Consider the following 14,919-nt stretch of genomic DNA (forward strand, 5'->3'; position numbering starts at 1 on the left):
GACAACCAACCATTTCAGGTATTAGTCAAGTAAATACCCTCTGAACTGCTTCCAATGCAGTTACATCCAATACTGTACACCATCCCCCAGATGTGCTTTCAGCAATGGCCCATGGAGTATAATCTTCCAATTTTTGTATTCAACTCCCCCATCGATAAACAATAACATTCTCTTAGCTTTCCTAATTACTTGCTATCCCTTTTGCAGATCATGCACTAGGACACACAAATCCCTCTGCAATCTCTCACCATTTAGATAATATACTTCATTTGCACTTTTTCTGACAGAGTGGACAATTTCAAGTTTCCAAATTGCCACAGGAAAGATGTTCAAAAACTAATAACGAGGTTGAAGTGCTCTTTTCCTGAATTTCCTGAAACAGTTGGGCACAGAATGTTGCAAAATGCCCCTTTGTGTGATGAGGTACTGTTCCTCGACATAAGTAGATGTAGGTCATCTGGACCTTCAAGCCTTCTCTGCCACCCATCATGATAAAGGCTGATCCTCTACTACAGAGCCACTTTCTTATTCTATCCCCATATCTCAATTCCCTTAATATCCAGAAATCTATGAACTCCTCCTTTGAATTAATTCTAATGACAATCCTCTGAGTGAAGAAATTTTTCCTATTCTGTCCTGAACAGCCTGGTGAATTGGTTTATTATTGTCACGTGTAAAAAGGTATAGTGAAAAACTTTGTTTTGCATGTCTTCCATACAGATCACTTCATTACAACAGTGCATTGAGGTAAGTAGTACAAGGGAAAAGCCTACCACTTATTCTGAAACTGTGATTCATCAATCAAAGGAAACATCGTCCCAGCCTATCAAGCCCGGTAGGAATTGTATAAGTTTCTATGAATTCTCCTCTCATTCTTCTATTTAAACTCTCCTTACACAGCAGCCCCTCCCCAACCCACCCTTTACTGCACTCCCTCAGATGTTGAGCGTTGATGGATTACAGTGCAATGGCCAAGATAGGAGTGGAACAGAGAATTAAAGTGACAGGCAATCAGAACATTGGGATCATAATGCAACAGTGAAGTTTTCCACAAACTTCAAGTATTGCATTGAGCAAAATTTTATATATTAACAATATTAGATAGATTGCATTATGGGTATTTTGATAGTGTCTTCCTAGAAAAATAGAATTGTAAATGGAGGACACATACCCCAAACAATCTATGGCATTGTGACAAAAATTCAATATCAGAATGCCTGTAATTGATGTTTGGTCTCTCAGCATAGAGATCACACTGCAAACAGCTAAGTATAATAATCTGAAATTGCTGCTGTACCAGGAAATTGCACTTGGCACCTAGACAGTGGGAAAAAGCTGTGGAAAGAAGGGCAGGTATGACATCTCCTGTGTTGGCATGCAATGTGAAAGGGATGGCTAATGGAGGAAATGGAATGCCCTGGAGGGAATAATGGTTTCAGAATAACAAGAAGGGGAGGGGAATGCATTATCAAGATATCATGTTATTAAAGAAATTGCAAAAGATGTTCCATTGAAGGTGTGGGCTGGGCTGATAGAGGTGATGACAAGGGGAACCCTGTCTTTTACTGGGAAGGAGATGGAGTGACAGAAGTGCAGTAAATATAATGGACAAACTCAATTATCCTGTTTACCTCTAACTTTTCTAAGCTCTGATCAAAGGTGAGAAATCTCCTGATTTCTCTCCACAGATGCTCTCATTCCTGCTGTGTTATTTTGCATTTGTACTTGGAAAGGGAAGCAGTGTTTGGGAAATCCATTATGAATACACTGAGCACTTCAGAGAATGATATTTGTCTGGAACTGCAATTCCTGAAAAATTATTGTATAAGGTTAAGACTAAAAGAACAGAAAAAGATATATTTTTAATAAGAGGGAAAAAAATGATAAGAATAGGGAAAGTTATAAATAAGATCAAGTTGGAAATCAGTTTTTTCACTGCATATCACATGGATTGCTATTCACATCACTTGCTGTCATTTTATCAATGAGAAAGACTGGACTAAGTTCAAAAGTCACTAGATTTGCACATTATGTTAAGATGGCAGGAATGGTTAAATGAGAGTCAGTGTACACACATGCAGATTTATTTCAACATGAAAGGCTAGTAACATATGAAACTTGAGATAAAAAAGATAATGATGTGCTCCATATACTCAATATGAATTTATTGGATATCAAAGCTAAAAAAATCTTAAATTGATGAACAGGACTGGTTTCCAGGCAGTAAAGAAGGTAAACATGGGCATTCAATTTTAAAATTGTAAAGGTCATTAATGTAAGATTTGAATGAGAGTAGAGATGTTTTACCCAATTGCACTGGGCCCTGGAGAGACCACATCCGGAATACTGTGTACAGGCCTCGTCTCCCTATCAAAAGGAAGAGAGAGCGAGTATAGATTGATTCCTGGGATGGCATGTTTGTCATGAAGAAAAATTAAGGGCACTGATAGGTGATCCTTTCCAAAGCATACACAATTCTTTCAGGCATCAATAGGGTAGATGTAGAATTAATGTTTCATCTAGCTGGGGGTGTAGAACCAGGGATCAGTCTCAAAATAATCAGCACTTTAGAGACGTAATGGTAGATAAAGTATTATTCCCTTTTACACTGTTAATACTGATTCTAGTGTTGTCCAAATTACGAGGAAAATAGCCTTTGTCATTTTAGCAGATTAATCTTAGAAAAGACCTCTACTGAACAGACATGGAAACAAACAAGTTATCCTGTGAGAAGATCCATGTTGGTAATAACAGATATGACATAAAATAACAGTCTTTTAATCATCAACACTGCACAAACGCCATGTAGAATTCTTGCCAATGGTTCCTTCAACATTAAAGCACTAAGTTTAGCTTGAATTCTTCAAAAATGTATCATGCTTCTCAGCACTGTGATTGTTTGGGAAAAAAAGATGGATGACGATAAATGTAAGCATTCATACCTTTATTCAAAGACACATGTGTATACCTTAGAATTACAGAATTAAATGTAATAGAGGTCATTATCTTTTAAATTTACTTTCTTGTAATAAAGAAATCATTGGTGTAAATTTGTGATTCATTTGCTGGTACAGGATTTCTGTTCTGGTTTACTTTGGGTAAGTGGCATATTAAACAGTAAGTGAACATTTAGTCTTTATTTTGCACATGATAAACAAGATTCAATGACTAAACATTAGACCTATTGCTGACTCTAATCTTACATACCACTCATCCCAGGTAAAGAAAACCTCTACCTCCAAATACCCATTCTGTCCAAACATCAATAAAATAACCAAAAGGGTATGGAAATTAGATGCTATTCATTGACCTTTGAAAAATATTCTTTGGAAGCTTCTGGGGAAGGCTTGATCTGTTAAAAAAAATGAAAGAGGATTACTAGGCAAAATATGTTCTGCAATATAATAGAGCATTATAGAAGGAGTATAATCCAAGCAAGGAAAGGAGTTTAGAAATGCTTTGTGAATGGTGACATCTATAATATAGAGAAACTACTTCATCTGTGTTAGTCCAGAAACTAAAATTACAATGCAACTTCTCACCAAATCCAAATAATGGGGAAAATACTGGAGGTTGGGAAGAGAATTAAAAACCATAAAGAAGTTAAACTAATAATACAATAGTGCAAATAAGTAGAACACTAACAGATGACAATATAAAATAATTTCAATTCCCCCATTCCACACCAAGTTGTCTATGTCAGCCAAAATGCCATGGCAAGATGCCAAATACCTTCTCAGGCAAATGAAAATTTGAGGGAGTGGCACCCAGACTTCACAAGCTATGAAATCACAGAAAACCTGTCACTGCCTAAATCTGAAATTCTGCTTACAGAACATCAGGATTTAGCAAATCAAATGTTATTTTTCACCAAACTTATGTGCAACCTCACTGATTGGTAGTTCATAACATTTTGTTATGCAATTTCCAAAGTGCATTCTACACATTATAATGCAATTGCTCATTCACATTCAGATTTTAGTTCAAACTGGGTTCTTTCTCTTTTCAATTCCTCCTCAATGTTTTGAAAAGAGAGAAGCTGGAGAACTCAATTACTGAGAATCAAGGTGCCACATTAAGAGGGTGATAATCCAGTTGTAGTTGACATCCATCTTTTGTTCTGCTGAAAGTAGGGAAGAGGCTGAGTTTATGGACCATGTTGATACCACACCTGCCTATTTGTTAACAGGAAATCAGCTAGGACAATTTTAAATTGCTTGAAAAATATGCAGACATTTGAAGTAACCACAGGAAAATACAACTTCTGTATGTTATGTAAAACTTAAGTTGTAATTACATTACAACCGAATTGTTTGCTTGCTTCTACAAATGCTTAGCCCTACTAATTTATTGAGTTGCTAAATTAAGTACAATTTTACATACCGTTGGAGAGTTAGGGGTCCACTCAGCTGGGCAAACCTCTCCATGGGTTTCCACAAACTGAAATGCCTTAACTAAGCGTAGAGTTTCTTCAACACTGCGACCTACAGGCAGATCATTGATGCCTATGTGCTTGATAATTCCATTTATGTCAATGATGAAGAGACCTCTGGTAAAATTAGAATATTTAGAAAAGTTAATTTTTTTTTACATTCACTTCAAACACTAATCACATTTCACTTCATGATGTGAGATTTGAAACAATTACTTTCTAGGATAAAACAATGAAAATAATCTGGAACAAAAATGAATATTTGAAACTGAGGAGTAAGAAGGGCTCATGGTTGTTTCATTTCCAATGTGGATTCAAACCTTACTCAAAATAATTAGAGGAGATCTTCTACTTTGTGAGATAAATGAATTGTAAGTGTGAAATGCCTTATTCCAGAACAAAATTGCCTGCAACATAGCATGCAGGTTAAAAAGAAACAGAAACTTTAGGTCACAAATGGCAGATCAAGAAAATAGAAAGTTAGAGACATGCAATTGAAAGCATTCTAGGTAACCTATTGAAGCATGTTATTGCTTCATAGCAGAAACATCTTTGCTCCAATCATCTTAAATGCTGGCACACACAAAATTCTACATTCCTCCTTTGCTTGAAGATAATAAGCATAGTAACAAGTCACATAAATAGTATTAACAAACAGGTTACAGGAACAGGGAGAACTAATAACAAAAATAGCTGTTTAATTCAATAATAAGCATTTAATATGTGGTGGAGATCAGCTAATTTAAGCGTTAATACAGATACCCGATTGACTTAAACATAAATCAGTAACTTGAATCAAGGGCAGACCAATGCCTGGGAACATCATTTTCCTCTTTTAGTACATCTAATTGCTGCTGATCTTATTGAAATCCAGCAAAATGAGGCACTTGTTTTTCTTGTTACTGTAGACCTTTATCTGCAGGACCCACAGCCATTAACTTTTAGGGAACAGAAGGGTACAATTCATAACAGTGCAACAGTCCAAGCTCTGAGAATGCCATCCAATTAGTCCCCACTCTATACCTATTATCTCCGCAAGTTTTCCCTCTTAAAGTATACATTCAATTCACTCTAGAAAGTTATTACTAATATTCTAACAAAGTTTCATCCCATTCAATGCAAAATACAACATCTAGCAACACTAACAAAGGTTCTCTTTTCCCCTCTTTTCCCACCATCATAAATCTATATCCTCTGGGTTACTGATGGAAATAACTTCTGTACAACTCTTCTATTCTGAATATGCTCAAAGCCTGTAAAGACCTGGCTTCTGGCACAGCACATCTAAAATAGTGGTGCATTCCTCCTTTATTTGTGGGATTTAGGTGCACCTCAGTTTTCTCCCTCAGTTCTAAAACTTTCCACACTGTCATCTATATCTGAGGACCATTCCTGCCACCAGAACTTGGCTCATCTCCATGTCTCTGCTGCAAGTGTTGCACTAGGCAAGTCTGCACAGCCAATCTTAGTGAAGCATTGCTTTCTGTTCTCTGGGACTTCAAAACTTAATTGTGACAGTGTAAAGGAGAGCAAGTATCTTCTACATGCAGCTCACAATCGTGGCAGAGTCAGTTTTCCAGATCAAAAGTGTAGCTGTGGGAACTTGCCTGCACCCAAATTACATCTGATTTTTTTTGGGATATGTAGAACAGTTTTGTTTCAGTCATAATCGTATCCCCTCCTTCAATTCTTTTTACAATGCATCAGTGACTGTATTGATGCTGCTGCTTTCACTCAGACACTCAAAAATGCCATTACTTTTGCTGTTAATTTCCACCTTTCTCTCAGCTTCACACGGTGCTTCTCTGGCTCTTCCGTTCCCTTTCTAGATCTGTCTCCACCACAGGAGATAGATTAGCCACATGCATCCATTGCAAACCTACAGACTTCCAACTATTTTGACAATACTTCCTCCTACCCTGCCTCCAGTGAAGACCCCATACCATCCTCCCAGTTTCTCCATCATATTTGCTCCAATGATGAGACTTTCTACATAGATGCCTCTGAAATGTCTTCCATATTCCTGAATAGCGGCTTCCTCTCCATCACAGCAGTCAGTGCCTCTGAATGCTTTTCATTCATTTCCTGCAACTCTGCTCTCACACCCTCTCCTCCTGAACAAGCAAGGATAGAGTTCCCCTGGTTCTCACATTCAACAGATTATCCTTTGTAGTTTCCTCCATCTCCAACAAGATTCCAGCAGCAGACACATTCTTCTCCCCACTCTTGCCCTTTCAGCATTTTGAAGGAGCTTTTGTGACTCCCTCCTCCGTTCATCATCCCCACCAACCACTCCCCTCTTATGGTGCATTCCTATGCAGCTGCAGCAGATGTAACACCTGTCCTTCCATCTCTTTCCCCTTCCACCATCCAGGGACTCAAACAGTTTTCCCAGGTGAAGCAGAAATTCACTTACACTTATCCAATCTAGTATACTGCATTTGATGCTCACAATGTGGTCTACTCTTTATCAGAGAAACCAAATACAGAGAGCCTGCATTCAGTCTGCAGGGGCAACCCTAATCTTCCTGTTCTCCATCTCACTTCGACCCATCTCTCTGTGACCACCTGCATTGTTGTCACAAGGCCTAATGCAAGCTTGAGGAACAGTACCTCATCTCCAGTCTGAGCAGCTTTTTGGACTCTATGTCAAACTCTACAGCTTCAGGTACCTTTATATCTTTGCCTATATTAGAACTGGGCTCAGTCTTTTTTCTCTTCATTACCACTGCCCCACTGGGTACGTCCCACCACCTTGTATTTCACAAGATTTTATGCTTCCTTGTTTGTACTATCACTCTCTACCCCCCTACATTGACCTTTCCCAGGACAACATCACTGAAGCTTGAATTACACTCAGTTGGCTCCAATGTCATTTGCACGCACAAAACCAGATTCCAAAAACACTCAATTCAGTGTTCTGTCAGAGCAACATATTATCTGCTGGACAGAAAATATATTCAAGGATATTCTTAAAGACTGCATGTTTAACATCCTCACAAACTCATGAGAATCCCTGCCCACAACTGTTCAAAATGGATGAGGAGCATTCAGGATGGCATTGAGAACCTCAACTATTCATTAGGAGCACACAGAAGCCCAGTGTAATGGCAGTAGTAGTACACCAACTCCCATATTACCCTGGCTAGTAAGCATCTCCTGTTCCATCTGTGGCAGAATCTGCAGGTCCCACATTGGCCTCATCGGCCCCTCAGATATCACAGAACTGAAGTGGAAGCTTCCCTTATTGCACAAAATCTTTTACCTTAGAGCAATACCAGCATTTTCCAGAAGCACTCCATAATCCCGTGAGATCTGCTTTGTTAAATCAGACAGCAGTGGTATATTCATGTGCCCTAGCCCCCCACTCTGGAACAAAAGAATGAACATTGGGGAAACTTAACCAAATGCATAAATTTAAAGACATTTACAAGTAAATTAAAATGACACAGACATTGAAATATAATTCTTAAGATCCTTAATAGAAATAAACTCAATTTCTGTACCTTTACCACTTACTACAATCAAAAAATACATAAATCTCCCATCCAAAGATAGTTACTTTTGCAGAAAATTATGTTCTGCGGATCTTAAGAATTTACTGTCACCTTATAACATATTGCAATTGTGGAATAACCTGATAAAAGACTGCTTTGTTTTCAACAGCAAAACTGATTTGTTTTGCTGATAGTTCAAAACAGCAATTACTTTCTTAAATACTAATTTACAGAACTACTATACACAAATCTAACAAAAAATGCATTTTAAAATAAAATCAAACTGTAATAGAGTACATTTGTAAAATCTTCCTGCTTCCATACCTTTTTTGGAGTGTTGATCCAGGCAAGGTGGGAGAAATGAGAGTCCACAGAAACACCAATTACTTCACAGTTTACATCATGGAACTCATTTGCTTTGTTACTGAATGCAACGATCTCGGTTGGACAAACAAAAGTACTGCAAAAGGATTTTTGTTTTAAAAAAGTTAGTTAAAAATCACACAACTTTTTCTAATCATATCTACAACATACATACAAAAAGAAACAAAAGGCTGACTATAAAAATATATCCACCAATGAATGCATTCTAGAAAATACTTCTGAAACACAAGCAGACAAGTTGTATTTTTTTTAAATGGGATTTTTGTCCACTTCTTTGCATTTGTAATAGCTTTGGGGGGAAAAACATGAGGGGATTCTTGAGAGGAAACAGAGCAAAAGGGAATGAAAACTACCCATTTGATTTAGCACGCCTCAAAATTAGCTTTAGAAACAAACATGAGCAACTTCCTGCACTTTTACATTCCATTTTAAGATACTTAAATAATTTGCAGTTATTAACCTTAAAGTTTTAAACTCATTTAGTACAGTAGAACATCGAACATTACAGCACAGTACAGGCCCTTTGGTCCACTATGTCGTGCCAACATTTTATCCTGCTCTAAGATCTATTTAATTCTTCCCTCCCCCATACTCCTTTATTTTTCTATCATTCATGTGGCTAAGAGTCTCTTAAATGCCCATTTTGTATCTGCCTCCACCACCTCTGCAGGCAGTGCGTTCCACGCACCCACTACTCTATGTAAAAAATTACCTCTGACATCCCCTCATACCTTCCTCAAAATCACCTTAAAATTATGCCCCCTCATGTTAGCCATTTTCACCCAGGGAAGAAGTCTCTGACCGTCCACTCCATCTATGCCTCTTATCATCTTGTACACCTCTATCAAGTCACCTCTCATCCTCCTTCGCTCCAAAGAGAAAAGCCCCAGCTCGCTCAACCGATCTTCATAAGACATGCTCTCCAGTCAAGACAGCATCCTGGTAAATCTCCTCTGCACCCTCTCTAAAGCTTCCACATCCTTCCTATAATGAGGCGACCAGAACTGAACACAATACTCCAAGTGTGGTCTAACCAGAGTTCTATAGAGCTGCAACATTACCTGGAAGCTCCTGAACTCAGTACCCCGACTAATGAAGGCCAACACACCATACACCTTCTTAACAACCCTATCAATCTGCACAGCAACCTTGAGGGATCTATGGATGTGGACCATAGTCCACAGTGCTAAGAGTCCTGCCATTAACCTGGTATTCTGCCTTCAAATTCAATCTCCCAAAGTGTATAGCATCACGCTTTTCCGGGTTGAACTCCATCTGCCACTTCTCAGCCCAGCTCTGCATCCTATCAATGTCCTGTTGTAAGCTACAGCAATCTTCTACACTATCCACAACACCACCAACCTTCGTGTCATCTGCAAACTTACTAATCCACCCTTCCACATCCTCATCCAAGTCATTTATAAAAATCACAAACAGCAGGGGTCCCAGGACAGATTCCTGCGGAACATCCCTGGTCACCGTCCTCCAGGCAGAACATGCTCCATCTACAACCACCCTCTGTCTTCTATGGGCGAGCCAATTTTGAATCCACACAGCCAAGTTTCCCTGGATCCCATGCCTCCTGACTTTCTGAATGAGCCTTCCATGAGGAACCTTATCAAATGCCTTACTGAAATCCATGTACACCACATCCATTGCTCTATCTTCATCAATGTGCACTGTCACATCCTCAAAGAATTCAATCAGGCCCGTGAGGCACAACCTGCCCTTCACAAAGCTATGGTGACTGTTCCTATTCAGCTTATGCTTCTCCAAATGCCCATACATCCTGTCTCTAAGAATCTTCTCCAGTAATTTGCCCACCACTGAAGAAAGACTCACTGGCCTGTAATTCCCAGGGTTATCCCTACTCCCTTTCTTGATCAAAGGAACAACATTTGCATCCTCCAATCACCTGACAATACTCCTGTGACCAGTGAGGATACAAAGGTCATCGCCACAGGTGCAGCAATCTCTTCCCTCACTTCCCATAATAACCTTGGATATATCCTGTCCAGCCCCAGTGATTTATCTATCCTAATGTTTTTCAAAAGTTCCAGCACTACTTCTTTCCTCACGTTGATATGCCCTAGCGTATCGCCTGTTGTACGCCACCCTCACAAATGTCAAGTTCTCTCTCACTGGTGAATATTGAAGCAAAAGTATTCATTAAGAGCTTCCCCTACCTCTTCCAATTCCAGGCATGTTTCCTCTTTTATCCCTGATTGGTCCTACCCTCACTCTGGTCATCTTCCTATTCTTCACATGTATAGAATGCCTTGGTACGTCCCGTCTCCCCCCAACGGTATCCAAAGCGCTATACCTGTCATTCAGGGGAACGCACACAGGGGTACTCTGCACTACCTGCCTATTCTCCTTCCTTCTCCTGACAGTCACCCAGCTACCTGCCTCCTGCAGCTTAGAAGTGACTGCCTCCCTGTAGCTCTTATCTATGAACTCCTCGTTCTCCTGTAGGAGCCAAAGGTCATCCAGCTGCAGTTCCAGTTCCCGCATGCGCACCCTTCATGTGCATCTCAAAGAAATATGAGCACCAATCTTAATAAAATGACTCTACATTTTTGAGTGGTTACACAGAACAAAGTAATGTTGTTCAAATCTTAAATCCACTGGTTGTTGAAAAGGCATTATTTTGTAAATTGGGTATACACAGTAAACATGCATGCAGTTCTTGAGAGTTTCATCTAAAGGGAGAGTGGCAAGTTGACAAGAATCTAAATTTGGCTCAGTGGCCGCAAGCAAAAGTAAGTGCTTTATGGGTGTTTTTGCAACTGGAAGCCATCATCATTGGGGTTCCAGGGGCTTCAGTATTTGGTCCCTTGCTTTTTGCAGCTTAATGATTTAGACCTGGGTATAGAGGGCACAATAAAGACATATACAAACATACAAAAATTGTTGCAGTAATTATCATTGAGGAATACTTTAGATTGCATGAAAACATAGACAGCCTCATCAGTTGGACAGAAAAGTGGTAAATGGAATTCAATCCAAAAAGGGAGATATTGCATTTGGGAGGAGTAGCAAAGCAAGGGGATACATTATAGATGGAGGGATGCTGTGAGATGTGGAGGAGCAGAAGAACCCCCGAGAGTACGCACACAGATCCTTTAAAGCAGCTGGAGAGATCAATAAGGTGGATAGAAAGGCACATGGAATGCTTTCTATTAGACAGAAGCATGCAATATAAGAGCAGGGAGATTATGCTGGAATTTACAAAATGTTAATTAGACCACAGCTTGAGTACTGCATACAGTTATAATCACATTACAAGAAAGATAATGACAACACTGCAAAGTGTGCAGAGATTTTCAAAGAGGTTGCTAGGACTGGAAAATTTCAGCTATGAGGAAAGATTAGATAGACTTGGTTCATTTGAACACACCTGCTGCGGGGAGACTTAACTGGAGGTTTGAAATTATGAGGATGAATGCCTGGGGACAGAAATTTGAAAAAATTATTAACATGATTAGGTGGAATTTTTTTCCCCACCCAGAGAGTAGCAGAACTTTGGAATTCATTGCCTGAAAGGGAGGTAGATACCATCATCACATAGAAAGTACTTGAGTGTGAACTTGGAGCTGCAACCTGCAGAGCTATAGACCAATTGCTGGAAGATGGGCATAGGCTGGATCAGAGATTGGCAGGGATGCAATGGGTCCAATATCATCTACTTGTGTCATAAATCTTCAACTATTCTAAAGCATCCAAGTGTTTTTAAGGGAGGAAGCCTTATTAATGGTTAAAAACTGTACAAATAATAATTCTGCAAAAGCGCAATCAAAAAGGATTGTAACACAGCCAACATTCCAGAGCCTGTCTGATATAGTTGTTAATTTTATTATAGGAATCAATCTTCTTTCCCAAATATTTCCAAAGATACCAAGTTGGACGAGCAAATTCCTCATCACACTAGTAATTTATAAAATCTTAAGTGTTTATTATATTTAGAACTTTACACAAAGAATATTGTTTATATTTCAATTACTACAGTGTATACAGCTCTGCAGTGGCACTATCAAGCAACAGCAATGTTTCATATACAAACAGGGACATCTTAAATATTGTTTTCAAGCACATTTATATGTGTACACAAAAATGGGCATATATTATCGGCTACCAGGATGGTTCAGAATGAGAAAAAAGCAAAGATAGGAAAGGAATTAAGACCAGAGGAGAATATAAAAAAAAATCCACTTGCCAATTAACAGATTAAATAGAACATAAAATAAGAAAGCACAAATGCAGCAATAGCTCCATAAAAGTTCTCCACCCATCACTTGGTTAATACTTTCAAAGATGATAGCAAGGCTTAGATATGCAGGCCTCCCTAATTCTGAGCAACAGAGATAGTACCTACACTTTGTTTTTGCTGCTCTCAGATGCAGATAACAAAACGTTACTTTTATACATGAAAATAGAACATTAGAATACCTTGAAACTTTATCCAAAGATATTCTTTTTAAAAATGCACATGACATTAAATATGAGATTTGTATAAAATTTGCCAAAGGGGAAAACACTGTAACTGAGAAACATTTCCTTTTACAGTCAAGCCTTAAGCAAAGTGCACATGTGAAGATTACTTACAAATCCAGAGGGTAGAAGAAAATGACCAGATATTTCCCTTTGTAGTCATCCAGGCTGATTTCCTTGAACTCACCATTGACCACAGCAGTGCCCTTAAAAAAGGGTGCAGGTTGGGTAACAGCAGGAGCAAAGTTTGAATAAGCTAAAAGAAAAAGTATAAATCTCAATTAAAGAGCCAGATGTCAATGACAAATGCTGGCATTTAATCTTTTAAATGGAGTTCCCCACATGCATTGTCAAATACAGAAGTCCTAATTACAAATACAGAATGACACCTGTAATACATTTTGTCACTGAACTTCACATGGTGCTCAGCAGCACAGTTCCATTTTAATGAGATTCCCTGACTCAAAATACTATTTTTTTAGTGGACAACAGGCTTATATGAAATATGATTGAGAGTTTAAAGTGAAATAGATTTTGGCCAATTAAGTTGGTTACTTAAAAGAAAAAGTAGGGTATCTGTGGAAAATAGGCTAAACATTATTAAATGCTCTAAGGGAAAGACCAGGTTATTAAAACTAAACATCAGAAACATCCAAGTTACCATGGTCTCTTAAGCTCATTACCTAAATTGGTCAGAAAGAACTCTCAACTTCCCCCCCCCCCCAACCACCACCACCACCACCACCACAAATAGAGAGTTCTCTACCCTCCTATCTTAATTCTTCTAAGACTGCAACAAGCTTTGAGGGGTTTGTGACTGCATCACACTTGGATACAGGGAACTCTTTAGAAATATCATCCAACTTTATCTGATCAATAATTCTATGGTTCTGGTTCAGTAGTCTTTAATTCAGTAGACTCTGTGAAGAGGCCGTTTCCCTTGCAGCCATCCAAGCTGATTTCTTTGATTTCTGGCATCCCTTATAAAAAAGAACAATTTTCCACAGCACTTACTTGTACTAAAGCTGCTTTTATAGTTTGCAAGAGGAGTTGAAATCTGACGGTTTATCAAATTTTTTTGAATGCAGTGTGTTCGCAGAGCTGCAGAAACTCCCCTCATATTTACACATGCCCGATAAAGCTGAAAGTGATACAAACAGAAAAGCAAGTCAATCAATCCAACTAAAAAAGGGTTAGTTGCATCATCTCCAAATTTCCTGCTAATTAATTTAGCTCCCAAGCAGAGGAATTTCAATACATTAAAATAGTTTAAATTCCAAAGTTAACCTGTAAGTGCCGAATGAACCCTGACCTTTAATCAACTATGTCGCAATGAAGACTATAAAATAGCCCTGACAAGTTTCGTTTTGATTTAAAATTTTGTGAACAAGGAAGGTGGATGAGATAAAGAACCGGCCAAATCTCTATTGTTGTAAAGTGTGTTATTTTATCTTCGAGAAAGCTAATCCAAGAGTTAGGTGGTGTCTCACGGCACCTCACTGCCTTTTGAGATTCCTCAGTGAAAAACTGAGTCACAGCCCCACTTAAGGGGAAAACGTTTGGGGGTGGGAGTCGGCACAGAGTGTCCCGCACACTGTAAATTCGCGGCAACCTGCAGCCTCTCTGAAAAGATAAACGAAGCCGTGCCCAAGGCCCACAGCACGAATGAAAGAGGTTGTGAGGCAACGTCCTTCTGGGGTCACGACCAACTGTGACAACCACAGACCCTCAAGAGGCCATGAAGGACCACCGTGTATTTATTTTGAACGGGTGGGATAAGATGTGCTGTTCTTCCACCGCTCCCCCCGGTGTCGAGCTGTGGCGGGAAACACGAGAGAAGCCGCCGTCCTCACCCGGGCCGTCAGCGTCGCCGCCATCTTACACCTGCCACAGGTCCCCGGCCGACCTCGCTCGCCGAAACCAACCCTCCCCTTCCCCCCCCCCCCGGGAGGCGCGGTGCTGAAAACGTTCACGGGAATACGGGGCGCTGCGTGCCGGCAAATGCAATCTCGGCGGCGCCAAGAAGACTAATGTGAACGGGGCGAGACCCAGATCGGCCTCAGGCGCCGCCTTCTCCGCGGTGGAAGTGACGAGCCGTTGTCTCCGCTTCCTGTG

General features: G+C 39.6%; 1 protein-coding gene across 1 annotated transcript; it reads right to left on the reverse strand.

Annotated features, from left to right (window-relative positions):
* Window positions 1–2,929: 2,929 nt before the first annotated feature.
* Window positions 2,930–14,887, reverse strand: prdx3 (peroxiredoxin 3). Its single transcript, XM_052027220.1, has 7 exons — window positions 14,658–14,887; window positions 13,819–13,945; window positions 12,919–13,060; window positions 8,254–8,389; window positions 7,698–7,801; window positions 4,384–4,549; window positions 2,930–3,352 (listed from the first exon to the last, which is right to left on the reverse strand). The coding sequence occupies exons 1-7, from the start codon at window positions 14,679–14,681 to the stop codon at window positions 3,299–3,301; spliced, it is 753 nt and encodes a 250-aa protein (XP_051883180.1). The 5' UTR covers window positions 14,682–14,887; the 3' UTR covers window positions 2,930–3,298.
* Between the last annotated feature and the right edge of the window lie 32 nt (window positions 14,888–14,919).

The sequence above is a fragment of the Pristis pectinata genome, chromosome 12 (genome assembly GCF_009764475.1).
Source record: "Pristis pectinata isolate sPriPec2 chromosome 12, sPriPec2.1.pri, whole genome shotgun sequence".
NCBI classification, from domain to species: Eukaryota; Metazoa; Chordata; class Chondrichthyes; order Rhinopristiformes; family Pristidae; genus Pristis; species Pristis pectinata.

What these genes read in the sequence shown, in the direction of transcription:
- prdx3 (XM_052027220.1), bottom strand. Translation starts at nt 14,681, where the DNA reads ATGGCGGCGACGCTGACGGCCCGG. An exon ending in CGGCGACGCTGACGGCCCGG is followed by an intron (nt 13,946 to 14,657) that starts GTGAGGACGGCG and finishes TATCACTTTCAG; the next exon opens with CTTTATCGGGCATGTGTAAA. An exon ending in TTCTTCTACCCTCTGGATTT is followed by an intron (nt 8,390 to 12,918) that starts GTAAGTAATCTT and finishes ATCCTTTTGCAG; the next exon opens with TACTTTTGTTTGTCCAACCG.